We start from the raw sequence: 23,497 nt of genomic DNA on the forward strand, positions 1-23,497 counted from the left end.
TTGAAAATAAAAATTCGCCAGGATAATGCGTTTTATAAACACAGAGATAGAAACAGTTACAGCAAGGACAGAGCGGGCCAGGGGCGGGGAATAGATATTTATATATATATATATATATAAATTCAAGGGGCCTTCAGTTTATTCTTGTTGGCTCCCCCTTCTCATTAGATTGGTCTCTCTGCGGGGATCGACATCCCCTTCTCTCCACTGTCCACCTTTTGGGGATTCTCTCCCATGACCAGTGTCCAGAAGAGGCCACCACTGCCATGTGAGTCCAGCCCGTCTTGGCAAGAGGGAGCCTGGGAGAACGCTCTGACAGGAGGTGAGCAGGAGAAGCTAGCCTTTCCCTGCCTCCTGCCGGCTCCTTGAAAAGACTGGTCTATTCCTCCTCCTCCTCCTTCCCTTTGGGGAACTGGGGGCAGAACAGGCATGTGAGAGTCAGAACTGCTGTTGTTCCGCCTTTCAGGAAAGGGAGTAGAGAGAAGGGTGATGATTATTTTGGCAGTCTCTTACCCTCCCTCCGGTTGCTTTTTGGTTTGTTGTTGATGCCTGCAGGCTTTTCTGAGGAGGTGGGGGGGAAGCAGGAGGGAGAGGAGGAGTACAAGCTGCTAGGACATCATCCACAATGGGCAGGAAGAGCAATGAGCAGGAACCCATATTCCTACGGGGCCTTGGCCATCGTGCTGCTCAGCCAGCTGGGAGAGAGAGGCAGCAGCCAGTTCAGACAGATTCCTCTCTACTGCTCTCCACCAGCAGAGGAGAAAGAGTGCAATACTCCACAGCCCTCAGGCAGCGCAGGCACGTCTCCAGCCCAGAGAACATGCCTCATCTCTCCCTCCCCAGCACTGGTCTCACCTTCCACTGGGGAGAAGGAGGTTTCTCCCATCCAGTCCTTGGGGCAGGACGAGCGACCCCTCCTCCCTTTCACAAGCAGGAGGGACAGGAATGGATATTTCTCTCTTAGACACTCAAGGAAATCCTCAAAGAACCCCATCCAGCTGTGAACCCTGCCACATTCTTCTGTGGCCTGCTGAAAACATGTGTCCAAGCCCCTGTACGTACAAGGACCATCTCTCCATCCCATCCACCATGCACGTCTCAACACGCGCCCCCCCTTCTACGCATCCTACAGTGAGAGAGAAGGCAAAACGGGGCCTTTCTTTGGGTTTGAAAGGAGGGGCTCTTGCATGAGGAAGTGATCCCAGCACAGGAAAGGGGCTCTTGCACAAGGAAGCATCCTCCTACCAGGCAGGCTGTTGCACAGAAGGAGCACCCCCTTGAGACAGGCTGTTGTTCAAGGGGCTGCCATGAACAGGGTTACACGGCCAGAAGAGGCTGTTGCAGGAGGAGAGGCCGGAGACTGTTGCACGAGGAGGGCCGCTGCACAAGCGGTGCCCCTGGGCGCAGGCTATGCACAAGAGGCTTTCTGCTCCCTGGGTTGAGGTCTCTCTAGGAGCTGGAGAGGTGCTCCACTTGGATGGCGCTGGTGCTGACAGTGAGGCAGATGTCCTTGTGATGCTCTGAAGTCTTGTAAGGAGTCAGGTCAAAGGAGCACTGGGGGGGAGGGTTGGGTTGGTTAGTGTCTCCGGAAGGGCCCCCTGCTGCCCCCCCACCCTGCGGCTGGAAGTGCTGCTGCTGCTGCTGCGAAGCCTGGGCTTGCGCCTGAACCACCTGCTGCTGTGGGTCAGGGATGTTGTGTTTCCGCATGTGCTTCATCAGGTACGTCTCCTGCAATGGAAGAACGGCATGAGAGGAGGGCATGACGTTCGCAAAAACCCAAGCCAACAAGGAGGGACACGACAGCTCGAGGGGCTGCTGCCGTTGGACCCGGAGGAGCTGCTCCCTGGGATGAGTGCCCCCTTCGGCTACCCCCCAGGGCAGCAAACACTCACCGAGGTGTAGGCCCGGCTGCAGATGGAGCAGGTGTAGACCTTGGCGTGTTTCACCGTGTGCGTAGCCAGGTGGACCTCCAACGAGGCAGCGTCAGTGTACGCACGGTGGCAGTTGTGGCACTTGAAAGGTTTGTCTTTGTTGTGCTGCCGTCTGTGGGACTGGGGGGCGGCGGAAGGAGAAAGCAAGAGCAGGGAAGGAAGCAAGTATTAATACAGGAGAAGGCTTTCCCTCCCTTCCAGCCAGGCCCCAAGCTCCCTAGGCACCCATCTGCTGAGGGAGGTACACCTGGCTCCTAGCGTGGGGGACAGCTTCTCCCTCCAGCCCACCGCACCTTCCCTGCAGATGCCCTTTTTTCTCAGGCACACTAGGCATTTGAAGGGCAGAGTCTCCTAACTCTCCACAACCCCCATCTTCTAAGTCTCCACCCAACTCCTTCTCAGTCTTTTCCTCTCCTATTCTGCCTTACTACACACTTGCTCCCTGCATCTGTCACTGCCCTTCAGGGCAGGACCTCCTTTAACTGCTTGCAGCCATTTACAGCTCTTTGCCATTTGGCAGACTCTACAGTTCCCCTCCTCCAGGACACCGCAACAGGACTCACCACCTCTGCCTCCTAAATCCCTACTCTTATATACTCCATTTCATCGTAAAACAAACAAACAAAAATATCAGATACCCAGATCTTATTCTGTGTGACATTTAGCAAAAGTCTTGCCCCAGCTAAGCTAGGAAACTCTGCAGAACAGATGGAAGGAACTTGACCAAGGTCCCACCACTTTTGAGCCAAGCTTACAATTTCACAGGATGAAACTGTTTATGCAACTCCTTTGGGTCGCTAGTTCCACAGAAGCCAGGAGTCTTTCCCCTGTCCAGGGCTTCAACAGCTTTTCTGTATTCCTTCACTCTCCTCTCAGCTGCCCAAATTTCTCCATCTCCACCACAGGCAAGGAGCCTCTCCTCCCACTTGACAGCCATCCTTGCCGCCCCCACTGGTGAGCAGGACAAGCCCAGCTCCTTACCTGCAGGTTGGAAAGCTGGGTGAAAGCCTTTTCACACCCAGGATGAGCGCATTTGTAGGGCCGGTCCCCGGTGTGGATACTGTTGAGGAGGAAGAGCACAAATGGGAGGCAGTGAGCAGGCGGGCAGGACAGACCACCAGGGCCTGATGCTGCGATCAGATCTCACAGCCACTCAGGAGAGCAGGGAAGGGGATGATGTTGCCTCCAGATGCTGTTCTAGCTGGACAAAGAGAGCTCTGCCCAGCTCCTGTGTCCAGCTAGAAGTTAGAGAAGATAGGCAGTCAAGCAGAATTCAGAGAAGAGTGACTAGGACTGAGGAGCAAGAGCTTACAAATGCCTGGCCAGCCTGGCATGTGGGCCACCTGAAAACGGGTTGGGAAGGGGTCTGGAGGCCCAGGCTCCCTGCTCCAAGCTCAGGAGTCCCACAGGACCAAGAGCAGTCTGTTCCCTTGCTTCCACAGCACCAGGAAAACAGCTCTGTTCCTTCTCAGGACAGACACTCCAGCACTTTTCCCTCTACGTTATCAGGCCGAGATCACCTACAGCGTTCATCTGTCCCTGTCCCCCTGCAACGCCAGAAGAAGCTTCCACACACTCAGTCCAACCCCCGTGGTGCCAGGCTGGGATCCCCTACAGCCAATGCCCCTCTCTCTATCGCTCTCTCTCTCTGTGCCCCCCCCACGGTGCAAGACCAAGGATCCCCAGGGACAGCACGTGCCCACCTCAGCCCTGACGCGGTCGATGTCTCCTGCGCAGCCTCCACTCCGTCCACTCTGGTGGGCCGCCTCCTTCTGTGGGCGCAGCCTCCCCCGCCCGCCCCCCGCATGCTTGGCGCGCGTGCGTGCTCCACAGGTGCATGCCGGCGGCGCGGGGGGGCCAGGGCCAGGCCCCCAGCCTCCTCTGGCCCTTACCGTGTGTGCTGCTGCAGGTGGGAGAGCTGGCGGAAGGCCTTCTGGCAGTAGCGGCAGGTGTAGGGCTTGGCCCCCGAGTGGATGCGGAGGTGCTGGGCCAGGTAGGATGTGTTGGCGAAGCTCTTGGAACAGTGAGGACACTTGTGCGGCTTGACAATCGCTGTGTGGAGCTTGGAGTGGATCCTGCCGAAGAGGAGGAGGAGCAGCAGCAGTTGGACACGACCGCCATCTGGCTAGGGCTGATGGAATGAGGGCACAAAGGGGGTGGGACAGCACCACGCTATCTGCTACACCGAGGAACTCCAGGCTCGGTCTCAAGCCACGCTCCCCTTGGATTCAAGAGACCATGGTCTGTCCGCACCGGGGGAGGATCCAGAGAGAGGAACTATAGAGTCTGGACTGAGGGGCATTGGCAGAGCTGTGTGTGGGAAGCCCACGGCTGAAATAGCAGGGGGGGCTGCAAGCCTGGACTGAGACGTTTGACAGAACTACAACGGGGTGACAGGGAACAGTCCTCCTAAGCCCACGATACGCTCACTCTGACACAACCAGCCCTACCTTCTGTCAGCCAGCGTCACTCCATTGCAGATGCCCCGCAGGGCAAGCAGCGCTAACCTCTGTGCGCGCCCAGCCCCTCACAGCAAGTGACAAGTCTCACGTGTCGGATACCACTACTGCCGGTTTGCCGTATACGAGACCTGACCAGCCTGCGGAGAACAGCGAGGCCTCCCCCGGCAGTCACCCGCTGCGGGTGCTCACAGCATGCTGGGATGACGGCCACATGCAGTGCGGAGGGCCCCAGCCTCCTCCAGCCCTTACCGTGTGTGCTGCTGCAGGTGGGAGAGCTGGCGGAAGGCCTTCTGGCAGTAGCTGCACGTGTAGGGCTTGGCCCCTGAGTGGATGCGAATGTGCTGGGCCAGGTAGGAGCTGTTGGCGAAGCTCTTGGAGCAGTGAGGACACTTGTGTGGCTTTGTCTCCGTATGGGACTTGGAGTGGATCTGCATCTCCGACTTGGAGTAGAAGGTCAGCGAACACATCCGGCACCTGGGACCGGGGCGAGGGGAAGAGACAGCGTCACACTGGGGCAAGCCCCAATATGTATCAACTCTAACTGGAAGGGGTCTTCCACACAGCGAAGAAGGGACGTTTTTTTGCTGTGTGGTACTGGGGGGGTTCACCCAGGACACTGTGGTCAGCTGTGAGTTCTCCAGTCCCAGGGATACAAAGTTAAGCTGCGAACTGGTGGAAGAGACCAAATGATACCTTGCAGCCGGACAAGTAAAGGTCTCGGAAGAATCAAAGAAGTTAAGGAGACAGTGCAGCACTTTAGAAATTTTCCAACAGTAATCTGAAGGGGACAGGAATAATAATTCCCAGACAAAACCCACTTTGTTCATCTGTGATTTATTTCAGTCAAAAAAGCATTGGAAAACCTGAAAATCCCAGGTTAAGGTTCATCTTCGTAATAAACGTTAATTCCATGTACTGTAAAGTCTGCAGAAGCAGTTACAACCAAACCCACTTAACTCTGCTCCCATTTTTGGAGAACACACTCAAGTATTTAGAATACAAAATGCTGAAAATAACAGTGCTGCTTTCCTAGTGGGTCTCTCAAAAATACTCTAGATATCAAATGTGGTATTTCACTGGTCTAATGGGCTTTCATCATTTCTACCTTACCAACGTGACACAAAGTGTTTTGTCTGGGAGTTTGGACCCATCTGTTCCCATAATGATCAGAAACATATTTGGTAACACGCAGACTCTTTGAACAGGAAGCAGCAGTTGGCATCTATCTGCTATGGATGCTGCTGTTAAAAACTGCTCCTCCATCGTGACACCAGGCTGTTAAAAGAAGCTTGCACTGTTTTACAATTCAAGATGGTAAAAGCTTTTGTGGTTGATAATTTGACAGAGAGATGGAAGCTGCATCCAAGTTACTGGGCTTTTTTTTTTTCCCCAAATGCATGCCAACCAAGGGGCAGAGTTAAGATTTCTCTGAACTTAGTTCTTCCATTTGCAGACTTGTCAATGAAACAAGACAAAATCGAACCTGCACTTGGAACTTTCAGGGTCACATCTGAGAGGAAAAAATGCCACCCAGAAGAAGTGTGGCTAACATTCATTCAACCTTCACAGCAGGCTGACTTATGTTTTTGTCTGGGAATTCCCTCAATTTTTACAAGTGTTTATAAAACTGCTCAGTGACAGAAGTCTGTGCAGGTATTACAAGCCACAGAGAGTTGATCCTGCTCTTCCCCATATCCATCTCATCCCAGGAGCATACTTCATTACATCTACTACTGTGACTATGTTGGAGCCAGAAGCTTTATTAAGTGTGCTGTCTGATTAGCGTATGTAACGCGGGCAATATTTATCCAGCACCTACCTTAACCTCCACAGGCCCTTCCAAGCCACAGCTTGGTTTTAAGCCATTTAACTGGAAGCCATACCTGCCTAGGAAGCACTCTACCACACACCTGCCGTAACAATTTTTCTTCTCCATCACTGTTCTTTTACATTCATTATAATCTCTAACAGTTGTTCCCACATTTCCTGCCTTCATCTTTCTCTTAATCCACTTTAATTGCAAACTCTAACAGAATATGCAAGCTAAATACATCCTTACACAAATCCCCCTTCACATACACAACAATCCCTTCTGGAATCAAGAAACAGAAGCAATTTGGCTGTTTATCCCTAGCTGTATTAGAGATACGAAGAGTAAAAAGGAATATCAGAATCACCTTTTTAAAAAAATAGCTCTTGGTTTATAAATCCAATGACCTCCAAACACTTGTGACGTTTGTTCCAGACTTTCCAAAATGTTTACAGCTAGACTTGAATACAGCATATGCATTTTACAGTTATGAAGTCATACTTCCAAGATGAGGATTGTATCCTTGAAAGCAACAATGCTAGAAAGAACTTCGAGGTGAATACTGCACTGAAAAATAGCTCTGAGTCGCCAAGTCTAGTTCCCTGTTAATGCAAGCAATTACAGCACAATCCCATGCGTGACTTTTACCAAGCTCCTTCTCAGCAGATGCTTACTTCCGTTAGTCTTAGTTGAACTCCATTCCACAGTATCAGTCCTCTGATACGGAACCACTCAACTGAGAAGCAGCTCCCAGTGCCACGCTGTGCTAATACGGCTAACCAAAATAAAGGGGAATGGCAGGTATCATTTTTGTAAGCAGGAATGGTGCAACTATTCTTGCAACAGCATGTCTAATACTGAAGTCCACGTAGTCGTCAATTATTGAAAAACTCGGACAAATTCAGCAAACTTAAAGAATGACAGCATGTGGAAAATTGGCTTTACAATAAAGATTCACATAGCCCAGTCTATCTAGGTTTGGACAAAAGCTTAAAAGCTAACTTGGTCAATACACATATAAATTTATGTAGGGAGAAACATATAAATTACTAGAGGCTTGTTTTATGAGCAAAGAAAGGTATAATGAGAAACAATAACTGGCAGCAGAAGTTAAAAAATCCAAGAGGAAATAGGATCTTTCCAGCCATGAGAATAATGCATCTTTGGAACACTGCTCAGAGGCTATAATGTGGTCTCAATCACTTGGCCTCTACAATCAATATTCTGAGAATCCAGCTGCCTTTCTGAGAGAAATACCTTTCTAAAAGTTTTGCTATAGTTTAAATACAATGCTGGGCAGTAATCTCTTCTGTGCTGTACACATGACTATATATTTTAAACAGTCTATTCTGTTCTGAAAAATTCATGAACTTTACTATGTCATCAAGTCTAAGTAGTCCCATGCATTAAATTTGCAGTGCCATAAAGCCATCTACTTTATTTTCCATAACTTCTGTGCATCCTTTCCTTTACTTATTTGCTTTGTCAGGTATCTGCCTTCGGGCCAGGAATTCCATAAAATGAACTTAAATGAAGAGAAACAGACTGAATGTCCTTTTCCATTTTCAAAATAAAATTATAGAAAAGGTATGCACTTGCATAAAAACAGAAGATAAATCTGACTTAGCAAAAACAACCCCCATACCCCAAAACCAAACCCCCCTTGTCTGAATGCAGCAGCTATAGGCAATCCAGTATTGTTTTTCAAACAACATTTAGAAAGAAAGTATTGCAAGGACTCATTTTCTAATCACATAATTAGCATCAGCCCTGAGAGGGCAGAATGTTACATAGCATTAACAAATTCATGAGCCTTATGAGTTAAAAAAAAGCTCTGGAATATAGCAGAAAGCTGTGTTTCAGAGTTTTGTATTGTGTGTATCAGGCATTTTCAAGGGAGCAAATGATCCATTTAATTAAGGGCTTCGAATTCTGCCTCAGACAACATCAAATATTAAAGGGGAAGATGCAATCAGCCCTCTAGTGGGCAAATATGGATTGAAAAAATGTTAAATCTATATGGATAATGATAACATTGCACCTGACGCTAGCACCATTTCAGTGTTCTACTTCAGTGAAATTTTCCTGGCTGCAGAGAAGAAGAGTGCTCCTTGCTAAGCACCAACAAAACGCTATATGAAATAATTGATTTTTTTTCCCTCTGTTTAATATCCACGTTTAATCTTTTCTCCCCACTGTGCTTCTAAACTACCACTACTTTCACTGTGTTCCTTCTGAGAGCAAGTAACAGAAATGACTGCAGCGTTCTCACTGACAGTGTGACACAACATCCCTACAGCTGCTTGTTATGGCTCTGCAAATTTAGACAGCCTGGGAGAACATATTCTCAATAGCACAGAGGTTCATATAAACAGTTAATTTAGTACCCAGCCATATACAAAAGATCAAAAGTAACCCCTCCCAATGTTTATAATCCCCTCTTTTTATAGGGAATCTGCAGGGAAATAAAGTCAGACATTTAGAGAATGTCCATGTTAGACAGAAACACCCTCAAAAATCATGAAATGCCAGTAAAAGGTGGATGTGCAATTCTAATTCTGGTCCCATATGAAAGTCATCATGATGAGTCATAAACAAAATGATGCTTGTAGCAACTAGACTACAACTCTGTGGCACACAGTGCCATTTTTTTTTTCTCCACTTTTCATGGAATGTTCTGCCTCATTCATCAGATGCTGTTATGAGATAAAATACCATCTGAAAAATACCAGTTCATAGTAAAGCTTGCCTAACATGGATTAACAGCAATTTTCAATCAAGTGCTTAATTAATCACTATCACAGCTGTGAAAACTATGTAAACTTTTACATGGCTTTGACAATACAAATTCCTAGTATCTATTGAGATTAGTCTTAGAAATTAATTGAGCCCTTGCTCCTCCTGTTAGGCTTACAAATACAAGTTAGACCACAAGTTAAAAAAAAATCAGATCAGGAAGGTCTGAAGTTAAACTAGATGATAAGAGTACATTTAGGCTGTCAGAGTCATCAGTTCATTTAACCAGGAAAAAAATGTACTGCCTTTGCAATGCAGAGTTAATGAAGTAACTAATGCAAGCATAGCATAATAACAGATGCATAGTTCATGATAAATGCTAATTTAACCCTTGCACTCCCTGATTTTTTTTAAAGCTGAAGTTAAACATTTTCTTGCTAATGTTTCATAAGAGGCAGGGGAAAGGAGACAGAACTAATATCCAAGATACACAGCTAGAAAACTTGGTTAAAACCTAAAATAAAGCCAGTGAGTATGAAGATGCCAAATGAAAACATGAAACCTCTGCTTCCACGCTTCTACACCAGTATCAATTCCTGTTCAAAGGCTAACATTATGTTTCCATTTACCAGTTTACACTACTGGCATGCATACCAGCAAATCTACACTCAGAGATCTCAGTCAACTTATTTCCACAGTCCTTCAGTCACTCGGTAGCTCGATAAGTATACCGAAAATCACACCCTCCTGGCAAGGCAGAAAGTATTTTTAAATGCTCTCACCACACTGCACTTTTCCAATTCTCAGATTTGAGGGCATTTCTGCATTTTGTCCATTTTCCAAACGATCTTAAAAACATCCGACTCAGAATTTTGTGGTATTTCAGCACGCTTCACAAGTTGCCTCTCTTCTTTTAGTAACTCCAGCATTCACGCTTTCAACAGTTGCTTTTACCCTCACTGCCTCGTACTGGGAGCACAGTTAATTCCTAAAAGTCTTTTTCACAGTTATTGCTTTCCAGGATACTCCTTCCCCATCTCGCTTATCTTTAGATCAAAGACATTCAATAGTATCCAACATGACACTTCTGTCTGACACTGTTTTCCACTTGTGTCCAAACACCTAGGTCTCAATTCCTGACTGCTGGAGAAGTCACACAGGCTGTCCAAAAGGCTGTCTTCCACTGGGCTGTATTAAAATACACTTTGCTTTCATAGTTCCAGTTTAACAACCACATAAAGCTTCCCTATTTTTTTTTTTTGGCTATCCACCAGCATTGCTTCTATCTGTAAATTTTGAGCCCCAACTTTCTGTTTACTTCCAAATCATTGCACAACACCAGGCCTAAGACCCTGTCTACCAATTTTTGAAAGCAGTCACCATTAGCATAAAAGACCAACAAAACAATAAAACACAATAAGGTGTTTCCTAATATAGTGACAACATGCAAAAGCTAAAATTAAAAGAATACAAAAGGCCCATGAGAAGGCAATAGCAAATTTGGAAACGCCAGAATTAAGGTCATCTATGTCACCGTAATTTGGCTTCGCAATGCAGGTGCATTCTGATACAGCCTTATTGACTGCTCCCACAGAACTGCATCCTTACTGTGTTGCGCAGACAGACACTTAACAAGCAAGTGCTCGGTTTTTTTCATTACCACTCTGTGTACAGCCTCAAGCCTTGTCGACTACATGCAATTCCAACCTCATAAAGCAGAATCACTCATCTGCTGTACCCACCACGGAAGTATCAGTGCTCCACAAGCACCCATCTATCCCCACAATGTCTCTATTTTATTATTTTAAGGGAAGGGAGTGACAAGAGACAAAGGAGTGAAACACAATAAGACAGCCATACCCACTAATTCCGAGTGACCAAACTGATACCTGTGACCACTTTTGTTTTCCTTTAAAGGAAAATTCATATCATATACATTCACATCGCAGCTCCTATAGATTTCTGTGCTACAGCTGTGAGATGCAATGCTTCTGCAAAGCAAAACAGGGTCTGACATGTAACAGAGGACTATACAATAACACTTGACAAGAGATTACAGTTTTCGGAATACCAAATGTTAATTATTTCAGGGTAACTGTCTGTGGTCATTTTTAGCCCAGAGCAAATGCAAATCCACTGAAGAACAGACATAACTCATACTTGCACATGCTTCAAGGCACGATTATCTGCAGGCCTGAACCACATTGCTGTAGGACACCATAGCAAATCCGCTGCAGAGGCAAGCGTGATCTATAATTCTTCAGACTAGCAGTCAAATGCCTTCCCCGAATCATCTTTCTCAACTGTGCAACCCCTTGTCAATGTATTATATTTTTTTTTAACAGAACGCTCCTTTCAGGTTCTCCGAGTAAAACATGCAGGACTCTGAGAGGCCATCACACACAGACACAATAACTATAATCACATAATTAAGGATGGTATCAAAGTGCATTGACTCAATAGGGCCAAATTAAGGTGTGATCAAGTAAGACATGCAACAGTAGTTTCAAAGTTCTCTCTCTCCAATTGGAACTGTAACTGCCCCCCCTCATTCCCTTGCACACACTCATTCCATTGACATGTAAGTAACACGTGCTAAAATTAAAACTCAGGACTGCAGAACCTTTACTGTCAATTCCTTCTGCTTGGCACTATGATGAACTGAGAGCGTGCACACACACAGACAGTTACAACATCGCAGCAGAAGGGAGACAACTTACCATAATACAGGTTTTTACCTTATTATATCCTGAGGTGTGTGGTCAGTCTTAATTCTGACATTCTGACATTTTCTAACCTCCAAGCACAACATACATATACAAGCAAAGCTTATGTGTACAAACTGCATGTGTGTATACGGATGTGCATATGCACCTGTCATCCTTAACAGTTTTGAGATCATAAGACAATTTCAACCAAACCTGGAATAGGGGTAAGGATCTTAAAATCACCACAAGTCTCAAAAATAGGCAGGTGGGGAAAGAAGAGAGACCCTCTTGGAGCCCCCTGCTGAGGGAAAGGCTAGTAAGCTCACCCTTGATTAGACATCAGAGAATCCACACAGGAGAGAGCCGCTGGAAACCAGGCTTCATTAGTTCCGCTGCTCACGGAACTACTTGTTAAAAAAAGCAAACAGAAATTCCAACATGTGGCATCATACCGACACCCACGTCGGTCATCAGCAATCTTAAGATCCACTGCACACACCTCTCCCACTGCAGCTAGGATGACAAACTACAGCAATGGTAGTTTGTCACCATTTGCTGGCCTTAGAGGGGGATGAGCTGCTTTGCCAGAGGGGTTCCGTTCTTGTGCTGACACCAGAGACATGGCAAAATTCAGAAATATTTGGTTTAATATTTCTAGGCTTTGGAGGGAATGTGGTCAAAACGTCTGCCTGACACTTCAAGCTTAATTCCCCCTTTGCCATTAGCCTTCTAGCCTGCTGGAATCGCCTCTCCTGCACCAATACCCAGGCCCAAGCTCTTTACCTACACACCCCAGCCTCCTTATCCTCTAGCGCAGTGACTCTTCCTTATTTCATTCCCCCAATTACCGAATATTTGTCTCCTCTCCCCCACGTTTCTATTCACATCCCATGCTCTTGTCCCCACCTGTTCTGCTAAATTCTAGGTACCTCCTCATTTTCCAGCCCCTAGCATATCTGCCTCTTTCTTCCTCCCCACAGTCTTGGTCCTTCATAGCTTATCTCTGTGCCCTCTCTCCCTTGCAAATAGACTCCCCATCACATCCTCTACTGCATTCCCTAGTTTGTAGGCTCTAACCTTTTCTCCCTCCTCCTGATTCTCATCCCCGCTCTATCAGGTTTCCAGGCTTCCCGCACACAATCAGCTCCAGGCCCTGCCCATATCTCGTTCCTGTCCCTACTACATTTGAACCAAGCAGTGCCTTCTCACACCCTGCTTTTGTGCCCACCACAGGAGGGAGGTTACTGTCAACACTGGGCACAGAAGACTCCCTTCTGAAGCAGAAGGAGCAGTTGTGACTGAAGGAAAAGCATGCTTGGCCCTTCAGCACTAGTCTAGAAGATGCTTATTGCTGCAGAGAGAGTACATGTGCAGTCCAGCCTCATACAGAAACTAAGACAGGTCAGAGCGTATTTATCTCTTCTGTGGAGATAGAGAGTCTGGTCAGTGCCTGGAGTCAAGCAAGCCTCAAGAAACATCAAAGAGGATACAATCTTCGTGTATTTCAACTACCAAAGCATAAAGCATCTCAGAGCATGCTTAACAGATTTTTTTCCAAGGTTATGACTTGGCCAAATTTAACCGTATTTTCACAGATATATGTGGCTTACAAAAGCCATAGCCACCAGATTTCAAATCTATTCAAAACCATGGGAAGTTCACCAAACAGCAATGCTAAATCCAGTATAGGGCAGAGAAAAAGGCTTACAATGAGACATGTCTGAGAACATGCCAACCTGCTGTATTCCAACCACTGGCTGCCCTTGTGTCCCTAACCTCCTCACTGAAGTGGGCCTCCACCCAGCTTCTTTGCCTTCTGCAACTCAACTCTGCTTCTTGCTAAGCCTTCTGTGCTCTTTTTCACCCGGGACTCACCTCAGCAGCTTATGGTCTCCCAGACCCAATCCCCCTTCTGTTCCCACAACCTAGTGAAAGTAGGGAAACTCAGAACTAGCGGTGGGGAACAGAGAGCTTCTTGGTCACAGTATGATGGCAAGGCCCTTCTCAAGCCTACAACTTGTTGGTGTCCTAGGCTCCAAAGCACAGCTTGCAAAACCATTCCAGCCTATAAACTGGTATCTGTCCTAGCCTTTACAAACTTTATACTGGAACCAAGCAACGCCTATAAAGAGCTCTCTTCCTCTTGCAAAGAAGAAACTATTTGTAGAACTGTTTGTCAAAGACAGAGAACTGATGACCTGGCCCAGATAGGCTGAACCACTTCATCAGTCTTGTCCACTGATCACATCACACCACAAACTTCTAGAAGTGCACAGGAACTGACACCAAAACAGCACTAAGAAACAATACTACTGCCTCCAGGACCCATGCTTGCTCTCTCTTCCTCAGCATCTTTCAAAGTACTGAGAAGAAGTCATGTACTTCACACTGCCAGCATCTTACTGGAAAGACTCTTGACGCCAATCTCATTTTCCACAGATAAAGTAAATTCTACAAAGATGTCAGGAAAGATTAACAAAGAGCTGACAATGAATCCAGACAAGACTGAAGTGACATTACTCATGAAGGAAAATGCTTCACAGGACTGGGTTAGATGCTGTCCCCTGCAAGTTCAAGCATTCTTCTAACAGCACAAAGCAAAAGCACCAAGGACTCTGCCAGACTAATCCTAAGGCTAGGTGTCCAAGTTCTGCAAGGAGCACAATCATTAGCAAAAGCCTCACACCTTTTCTTACAAAGAAAAACCTAGTTACAAAGATTCTTGCACCACTTTCACAGCAGACTACTGTTTCACTTGCAGAGATGATAGAGCAGCAAAACAGCTGCCATTTGCTGAAGCAGGAATCTCTACATTCAGTAGAGAATGGGATGAGCTGCAATACAAGTATCACCTTTGTGCTCCAGTCCTTTCCAAGTCTGCCCTGCTGTGCAACCCATTCAAGGCCTTACTCCTTCCTCACCAATACACTAGGAGTCAGGAATTAGGGAAATCAGGCACCTGCCCAGGCACTCAGGACAAGAGAGCTCACAGAGCTCAAAGAAACCAAAAAATAACTGAATTTGACAAAATAATCCCAGGCTTTAGGAATTAGGTATTTTTTCAAAAAGTCATATTGATCAATATAGTACAACTCCTTTCAGGCATCCGACTAGATTGTCCTCAGACTATTATCATAAGAATCAGTGAAATCGTACAATTGTAGACATACGCATGCCACAAGCAACTCCTCCAGCCTCAGAAGGGAGCAGGAGTAGATGAACCTCACCCACAGTCTTAATTTAGCTAGGATATGTCTGCATACTAGTAGTAACAGGAACTACCCAAATCATCCTCTAGAACACAGAAGGAAGTCCTCAAAGTTTAAACTTGCAAGTCTATTCATATGCATATTACATAGAAACAATTTCACTGTATTTCACAAAAGTTTTCTCTCCCACAGCTCCAAGAAAAGATAGCATTTTCCTTAGTTTTTTCAGCAATTGTTTTTAGTTCCAAACTTGCACATAGAAAGCATCAGCCAAAGAGGAGATCCCAAGGAGGGCAGAAGTACTCCTTGGTGGTCTTCAATAAATCTCAGTTCAGCTATCTTGCACCTTAGCACTGCACAAAGGGAGGTGTGCTTGGGATGGAGGCTGGAGGAAGAGGCAGAGGTATTCACACTCGGATTGAACATAAAGGCAGGAAATGTTCCTGATTATGTGTTCCTACTTATAAACTCATTCGGGTTTTTTTTTCCTGCAAAGTCTTTTTCATAGCTGTTACACAGACTATGCGTGTTCATAAAGTTTCTGCTGAGTCACTCCACCTGGTCTTGGGCATTTTTTTCCAAACTTACAAGTAAACAAGGAGCTATAATTAAAGCCTTGGTTCAGCTTTAATTCTAACGTTCACTGCCAATTGTGTCCCCTGTAAATACATATTTAACAACCTAATTAGCAACCCAGACTGTAAGCAGTTTGAGTAGTGTGGAATTGTGGCTAAAGCCCAAAATAAATGGTGGGATTACAAATAGCAAGCTACCTAACACTCCCACCCCTCTTCACCATACGCTGATTATATTTTCAAAGTGGAAGAACTGGGACATTGGACAAGAGAATAAAAAGGCTGATCCAAGCTCTGGTTTTGTATTCATTTAACTGTATTGATTTAAAAATGTAAACACTTTTAAAATGCTATAGTTAAAAATGAAACAGTGCCTGGAGCAGATGCACTGATTCTGTGTAGATGCCTTCATATAGTTATGACTTAATTCCAGAAATGTAACTAAATCTGTACAAAAAAAGAGGATCTAGGATGATTAAAGAGAAACTGTCTGAGACATGATCATGGGCACATGGTAGGGAAGCAAGAAGAGCTAGGGACCAGCAGTGAGCCAGCAGTGTGCCCTGATTGCCAACAAGGCCAATGGCATCCTGGGGTGCATTAAGAAGAGTGAGGCCAGTAGGTTGAGGGAGGTTCTCCTCCCCCTCTACTCTGCCCTAGTGAGGCCACATCTGGAGCACTGTCTCCAGTTCTGGGCTCCCCAGTTCAAGAGAGATGAGAAGCCACTGGGAACAGTCCAGCAGAAGGCTACACAGGTGATTAGGGGACTGGAGCATCTCTCCTATGAGGAAAGGCTGAGGGAGCTGGGCTTGTTTAGCCTGAAGAAGAGAAGGCTGAGAGGAGACCTTATAAATGCCTATAAATATCTTAAGGGTGGGTGTCAAGAGGACAGGGCCAGGCTCTTTTCAGTGGTGCCCAGTGACAGGACAAGGGGTAATGGGCACAAACTGAAGCAGAGGAAGTTCCAGCTGAACATGAGGAAGAACTTCTTCCCTCGGAGGGTAACAGAGCACTGGAACAGGGTGCCCAGGGAGGTTGTGGAGTCTCCTTCTCTGGAGATATTCAAGACCCACCTGGATAAGGTCCTGTGCAGCCTGCTCTAGGTGACTCTGCTTTGGCAGGGGGGCTGGACTAGATGACCCACAGAGGTCCCTTCCAAACCCCACAATTCTGTGATTCTGTGACCATCTCCTATTTCTGTTTTCCCCGGCTACTACTCTGGCTGTTATTGATCTTAATCATCCCTCAGAAACGCCCATCGCTACATCACCCATACGTGCTCCTGCTTCCTAAGTAAGACAGACCATAACACTCCCTCCCCAGCACTCACCTGCTTCGCTCAGTTCCTACCTTTTCTAAAACACCCACACTCCTTATCCCCTGATTTAAGTTCTCCCTCCTAGTTAATCTCTCACTTTCCCACCACTCACTTGTAAACTCAAGCCACATCCCTCCAAGGTCAGAAACCCAAGCTCAGGGCTCAGAACTCTCCCCCCTCTTATATGATACCCTTAGGGCTCGGAAACACCCTTATACCTAATTCAGAAATATATTTTTTTCTGTTTTGTTGGGAATGCTGAAATAGGAGATCACAACGGGCAATGCACATAGGAGCAGACACCATTATCACGGTTCACTTCCTGCTCTGTGTGCCTCCAGTTTGTAGCCTTTACCTCGGGCAGACTGGAGTCCTAATTCGGGGTACCCCAATACACTAGGGCTCTCAACTACACCAGCAGCGCTCCAGTTGCAGCAGACAGTACCACATTCTGCAGCACACCAGGACAGACTACCCGGCTGTGGCATCAAGGATACAGTTCAGCCTCCGTAACAACCTGGTCATTAACCAACCTAGGAACATTAACATCTGTATATTCAGGAAATCAAGGCTGTCCACTAAGAAGGAGATCCTTAGTTTTGGGTCAACCCATCAGCTTGCAAACACTCCTGATTAGGACTCAACTCTTTCTACAGCTGAAAGATTCCCTACTCAGGGACTCGACAGGGAAAAGGCAGAGATCTCTTCCTCCCCATGTAACCCTCTGAAGGGTTAAACACACCCCCATCCCCATGCAATGGTACAAGGCTTAACTTAACCCCGCTCCCCACCTGTATGTCTTGCCATCCTTGTGCTGGTCCTCATCATCCTCATTTGACAGCACAAAGGGGTCGCTCATCTCTGGCAGCCCCGACTCCTGCAATCGCTTCTTCTTCCGGCCCCGGGGTGGTTTGGGGGCAACTCCCCCACCCCCGCCACCCCCACCGCCTTCGGAGAGGGTGGTTGTCCCTTTCTTGGACAGGTCAGGAACCACCTGGAGGGCTGCCTGGGAGCCAGGCGGTAGCGCAGAGACAATCATGGGAGCTGAGATGGGAAAGGTTTGGGCAGAGGAGGCTGTGGTCACCAGGGAACCTGACGGGGAAGTTATCACCAGACCAGGACCTGCAAAGAACGAAAGATGGAGGAAGTTGGTTATTACATCTCTAATTATGTCCAACCTCCTTATCCCACAGCAATGAGCTTTATACACCCACTTTTAACTACAACCCAGACAGAAGAGTAGTCTACACATTCCCAGTCTCCACTGCTGGAAGTCAAACTTCCATAAACAGGGTGGATGTACGCAGTGCCTAGAGACTCACAGTGAAACCGTGCCAAGGCAGCCCACACCATCAATAAGGCTAGGAATAATCTATAGTCCAAAAAGGATTCTCCAGGACCCACTTGACCCCCATCCCAGAGCCTCCTTCGTATGTTGCCAAAGTCTTTGGAGGCACCTACCTGCTGTCATGAGCCCAGCAGACTGCACTGGTACCACGGTGATGTTCTGAGTCACAGGGGCTTGGCTGTGTGGCGTCAGCTGCTCCGGCTTGGTGTCTGAGTCCATGGAGATACCAGTGGGTAGGGCCACAGAGGTGGGTACTGTCAGCAAGGCAGGGTAGTGGGGGGGAGCAAGGCTGCAACCCTTTTCTGTGGGCAATAGCTGCTCCTTCATCTTGTTAATAAACATGGTGTTCTCAATCTAAACGGGCAGGAAGAACAGCTTTTAGTATACTCTGTCACAGCTTCTTCCAGCAGTTGGCTGAGCAACTACTGCAACAGAAACACTTATCATGCATGAACTTCTAATGGGCAGCAAGACCAGCATAGTAGGCTGGAAGACAAAGATCTTACCTGTCCCGAGACGGTGGGCACTGCTGGCCAGAAGTACGGGGAGGAGTTGAAATGAGATTCTTCCATCCTAGCTGGGCACAGGGGGGAGGAGGAAGGGGGAAGGGAAGAGGAACGGAGGAGAAGGAAGACAGACAGACACACACACAAAAATAACATTAAACCCAAAGAGACTCCAACATGGAACTGACTCAGTCTAACGCTGGGACAGTTCCTTAATCCCCCCTTTCTTAATTGAGCAACTTCTCCCCACTTCTGAGCTATCTGCCCAAATCAAAAAATTATTTTCAGGGGAAAAAGGAGTCTTCTATTCCCACAGGCTTGGGTCCATCTCAAACACCTCTTGCCCAGTAGTCCTCCATGCAAAAAAGGACTGATTACAAACCCTGAACACCTCAAAAATTCCCCAATTATTATCTACCCAAGTACACAGCATAAATGATGATGTCTGTGCATCTGCAACCAGGCAAATACAGCTGAAAATCATTTTTCACTGTCACAGACGGTCTGACCCCACAAGCAGTGAAAATTTTGGACCTTGCCTGTCCCTCCACCCCAGCTCAGCACTAAGGACCCAGATGCAGCAAGGGGACATTAGCATTGTGTTACACAGGAAGAAAGACAGGCAGAGAGAGGGAAACAGACTTGCCCAAGATAACAGACAGCCACAGCAGACCAAGAAGTCAAACGTAGGGCTCCTAACTTCCTGCTGCCCACTGCTTTGACCACCCCAGCCCCACTCTGGGAAGAAACCCGGAAATATCACTCAATATTCCTGACAGACAAGATCCTCTGCTCTCATCCAATAGGACTAGGCAGTGGGAAAACACCCTGACTACCCTGCTCCTGAGACACCCTATTTCCAAGTGAGATCGCGTTACGGCTCTCTGTTGCCCATTTCACTCCCGCCTTTAGGACAAGATTCTGTCCCCAGTCAACTGTTCACTGCTCCACCTCAACTTTCCACGCAGTAAGAGGACCAGTTACGCACCAAAAGACAGCGCTCTGAAGACAGGGGCATAACCTCTTTAGGAACACCCGGCTGAAGAAGAATTCCAATTCTTACATTCCTCTGTGTAACAGTATTAGTGGACAAAGTTTGTTATACCCATGAAAACACTCTTCAAAAACTAAAGAAATTAACAAAGTAGTATTTCCTGAAGCAGAAGATGCACCTATTCCTGAACAAGTACGGCAAAACCAGTAGGTAAAACACATCTGATAAAAACTACACTCAGAGAACATCTGGCAGAGCAAGCTGCTTAGAGAAAGCAAGCATTTGTAGGTTTCTCATGCAGCTACCTGCAAATTGTCCCACTCCTCTTTCTGTTATGATGCGGCAGCAGTCGAATTAATGAGTAAATATTGTTTCTGAAGGGCTTATCTCAATCATTAGATATGCTGAGAAGCATGCCCCAAGTAGCATGAAACACTTCCTTTCCATAGGTATATTAAGGCAGAATAAATACATGTGGAATTGCTGCATGTGAGCCAAAATGCAAAGATAATTTTCCTCTATATACAGAAGCAGTATTTAAATGAACTAAATTACCTGATAATTTTGTTTTTATGAATTGCTCACACAACAGCAAAGCCAAGTATTCCTGCCTCGCTCACTCACTACAAATCAACCAATAAACACACTTAAGGATGAATTATTTACCTTGCATCGGTGGCATGCAGTCAGACTGCCAGCTGCCTGACTGAATTACTCTGGATTTACACTGCTGTGATTCAATCAGAATCTGATGGGGCAAGACTCTTACCTTGCTTCCTCTGCTTTCTTTTCTAAGCCAAATTAATTATTAAGTACACTGCCCACAGCAAGGCCTTACGCATGCAACGCTTAATTACATGACTTTTTTCTTTCACAGGATGGGCACACATCAAGAGATAACGCATTCTTGGCAACTGAACACCACCTGAATCCAGAGGGGGGTTTTTGTTTGGAATGTCAAGGTTGGTGTTCGGGGTTTTGTTTGGTTTTGTTTTGAAAATAAGTAAGCCCTTATTTGCTCAGCTTCCACATCAAAAACATCAAAGAGAACCTGATTCTAAGTCTCATATAGTACTCGGTTGCATTTTCCAAACAAACTTTGTAATTATCCAAGACTCCCCTGGATTCAACTGCAAACTTCAGGAGTCAAACAGAAAGATGCCAATTTAAACAAAAATCTCACAACAGCTTTCTTATCTAAAGAGTACAAGGAACGAAAGGCAACTCCATTTCCAGATTCTAAAATCCAGACTAGCACAGGCCAGAGCACTGAGTGGCTGCGCCCATCTCCATCCAGTCCCCTACCAGAACTTCCCAGAGCACCTAACTTTTGTTTGCTCAGTTTACAAAGTGTGCAAGTCAAAATAAAGCTCTTGCTGATTCTCAAAAGATGACTACATTGTTTCCGTTAAACTCCCTTCGAATTCACCTCCCCATCCAAAAATCTTCATGCTTGAGCGGTCAACAGGCCTCAAAACTTTTGGCTCGAAAGGCTGAAGTGTGATGAAGTTATAAGCGCGTGGAGGAAAAGGAGAGATGGCGTAAGAGTTGAAGCTTTCATGCAATCTCACTAGCAAGCCAGTCTTCCAAAGGGAGAAAACAGAGATAAGATTCCTCCACCAAATTACTGCCCTAGTACCCACAGCTCTCCCTCCCCTAACCCGCTTTTAGGCTGAAGGACATTTTGAAAACATGCACCCCTGTTCGCAGCCCCCACTTTAACGCTGCTCACACTTACTTTACCAGAACTCTGCACGCAACCCTTCCAATTGCTCTATAACTACCAGACATGGGCTGGAGCTTCAACCCTGTACCACAGCACGTTCCCACTGCAGTGCCTTCATCATCCCAGCTTCCACAAACAGGCCAGAGATGGAACCTTCTTCCTATTCACCAGTCTAGTATCAGACAGATGTCAACGTACCCTCCTGATATAAACCAAAAACACCTTCTATGTACAGACCACAAACGTACATGCACCAAATAAACAATCGAGTGACCCAAAAGAACTCACAAAGGACAAGGAATCTGGAATTTAGATCTCAGGGTACTTCACAGAATCACACACTTAATGTGTGCTGGACGTATACTTCTTTGCGGGTCATCACTTTTAATCATAAACACACAGATAAAAGCACCTGCAAGTACAAGGTGAGGTGGAGGCTGCATTTCTGGAAGGCATAATCAAGGCTGGACACCGGGTATTTAGAGGGTGACTTTCAATAAGGTTTTCTTTATTGTCCAGACACCTAGCTTTTATTTTCTATTCAGCGCCGAGTTTTCAGTTGACAAAAGGCCCTGAACACGACACACGGGGACGATTTACAATGTCGTTTTTATGTCTGCCCAAGATCTTTGTTCAGTGACAAGGAGCTTTTTAGGCTTAATGGCTGCAAAATGCCAGGGATGCTGCAGGCCACACGGGCCGTGAGGTCAAACGCAAGAAACGCCTCCACGCAGCTCGCCAGCGGCCGGGAAGTTCAAGCGCCGCTCCGCCTTCAGACCCAGCACACCTGGACATACATCAGGCCACCCCCCACCCCCCCAAACCATGCCGGACAACGTGCTGCTCCCCGACACCCGCCGAGCCGGCACCTGCCCGGGGACGCACCCCGCTCCCCCCCGGGCCGCCGACCCCCCCTCTCCCGCCCGCCGGCAGCTCGGGGGGCTCCAAGCCCCCAGCGCCGGGACCCCCCGGGGGCGGGGTCACTGAGGCAGCTCCGGGCCCTCCTTACCCCGCTCACTCTCCCTCCTCTTGCATCTCTCCTCCTTCCCGGGCCGTCTCTGCAAACAAACCGCCAGCGTTACCGGGGCAGCGGCCATGGGCGGGGGAGGGCGCTCCCCGCCGGGACCGGCCGCGATGGGGGGGGAGGGGGAAGGCTCGGACCCACCTCCCCCCGCGCGGCCCCGCGCGCACACGGCGGCGACGGCCGAGGACAAGGCGCGCGCCGCCCGGTTTCCCCCCTCTTCCCCTCCCCCACGCCGCGGGACGGGGCTGGCCCGGAGCGCGGCTCCCCCGCGGCGGAGCCCCCCTCCCCCCCGGACGCGCTCTGCGCCCGACACCGGGACGGCGGGGACGGGCGAGCGAGCAGACAGACAGACAGCACTCCTCCGTTTCCGCTTCCGGATTGCTTCGGCCCCGGAAGTCCCGCAGCCCCTGGCCCCCCACACCCCCACGCCCGCTACCCGGCAGATTACCGGGCACCACCCCCCAGCGGCGACCCCGACACCGACTCCAGCGGCGGCAGCGGCCTCCTCACCGGAAAGAGGAGCGGCGAGTCGCTTCCGGATCAGGGGGCGGAGCGCGCCTCAGCTCTTCCGGGGCGCCGACCGGAGCGGAACATCGTCATCGGCGCCTTCGCTTGAAAAAGAGGCGGAGCAGGGGCAGTTGCCGGCCTGGGGCAGGTTTCCCCTCAGCGGGGACGGCCGGGCCAGGCCAGAAGCGGGGGCCGGCCCCCGTGACGGCGACGGTGGGGGCAGCAGGCGGGCGCGCGCTTACCGGAAGTGCGGGGTGCCGGCGCGCGGGGAGCCCGGGCTAGAAGGAAGGGCGGAAGTGGCTGTGCCAGCGGGCGCGCGGCGTCCCCGAGCCCGGCCGCGAGACCGCTTCCGGCCGCGGCGGCCTTCCCGGCGTGACGTCGCGGTGGGGTGGGGGGAAACAGTCGCCCTTATGAATATTCATGAGCGCTCATGAATAATCCGGCCGCCGCTGCCAGGCCTCGGCCTGCGGCCCGGCCCCGCCGAGGCGGCCCGGGGCAGGTGTGAGGGGAGTCCCTGCCGCAGCGACCGCCCGGCCCGCGCTCCCTGCCCCGCCCGCCGCCTCCGGGCTGCTCCAGCGCTCCCCCTTCTCCTCGCCCCTGCTGGCCTCCCCCCGACCCGGGGCGGTTGCGGCCTGCCCCGCCG

At 48.3% G+C, this 23,497-nt stretch overlaps 1 protein-coding gene across 13 annotated transcripts; it reads right to left on the reverse strand.

Annotated features, from left to right (window-relative positions):
* Window positions 1-23,181, reverse strand: ZNF384 (zinc finger protein 384). 13 transcript variants are annotated; one of them, XM_075438214.1, is made up of 12 exons: window positions 23,097-23,168; window positions 22,858-22,958; window positions 22,333-22,381; window positions 21,336-21,525; window positions 18,604-18,670; window positions 18,211-18,451; window positions 17,541-17,871; window positions 4,643-4,867; window positions 3,824-4,006; window positions 2,913-2,991; window positions 1,893-2,051; window positions 1-1,728 (listed from the first exon to the last, which is right to left on the reverse strand). In XM_075438214.1, the coding sequence occupies exons 4-12, from the start codon at window positions 21,386-21,388 to the stop codon at window positions 1,450-1,452; spliced, it is 1,617 nt and encodes a 538-aa protein (XP_075294329.1). In that variant the 5' UTR covers window positions 21,389-21,525; window positions 22,333-22,381; window positions 22,858-22,958; window positions 23,097-23,168; the 3' UTR covers window positions 1-1,449. The 13 variants fall into 13 exon arrangements, with proteins under 13 accessions (XP_075294329.1, XP_075294319.1, XP_075294360.1 ...); XM_075438204.1 differs by having other exon boundaries at window positions 22,858-23,181; XM_075438245.1 differs by having other exon boundaries at window positions 18,604-18,674; window positions 22,858-23,181.
* Between the last annotated feature and the right edge of the window lie 316 nt (window positions 23,182-23,497).

Source organism: Opisthocomus hoazin, chromosome 1 (genome assembly GCF_030867145.1).
Source record: "Opisthocomus hoazin isolate bOpiHoa1 chromosome 1, bOpiHoa1.hap1, whole genome shotgun sequence".
NCBI classification, from domain to species: domain Eukaryota; kingdom Metazoa; phylum Chordata; class Aves; order Opisthocomiformes; family Opisthocomidae; genus Opisthocomus; species Opisthocomus hoazin.

What these genes read in the sequence shown, in the direction of transcription:
- ZNF384 (XM_075438193.1), bottom strand. Translation starts at nt 22,420, where the DNA reads ATGGCCGCTGCCCCGGTAACGCTGGCGGTTTGTTTGCAGAGACGGCCC. An exon ending in TGCCCACCGTCTCGGGACAG is followed by an intron (nt 18,452 to 18,603) that starts GTAAGATCTTTG and finishes CTGCCCGTTTAG; the next exon opens with ATTGAGAACACCATGTTTAT. An exon ending in CCCAGCTTTCCAACCTGCAG is followed by an intron (nt 2,052 to 2,912) that starts GTAAGGAGCTGG and finishes GCCGCCCCCCAG; the next exon opens with TCCCACAGACGGCAGCACAA.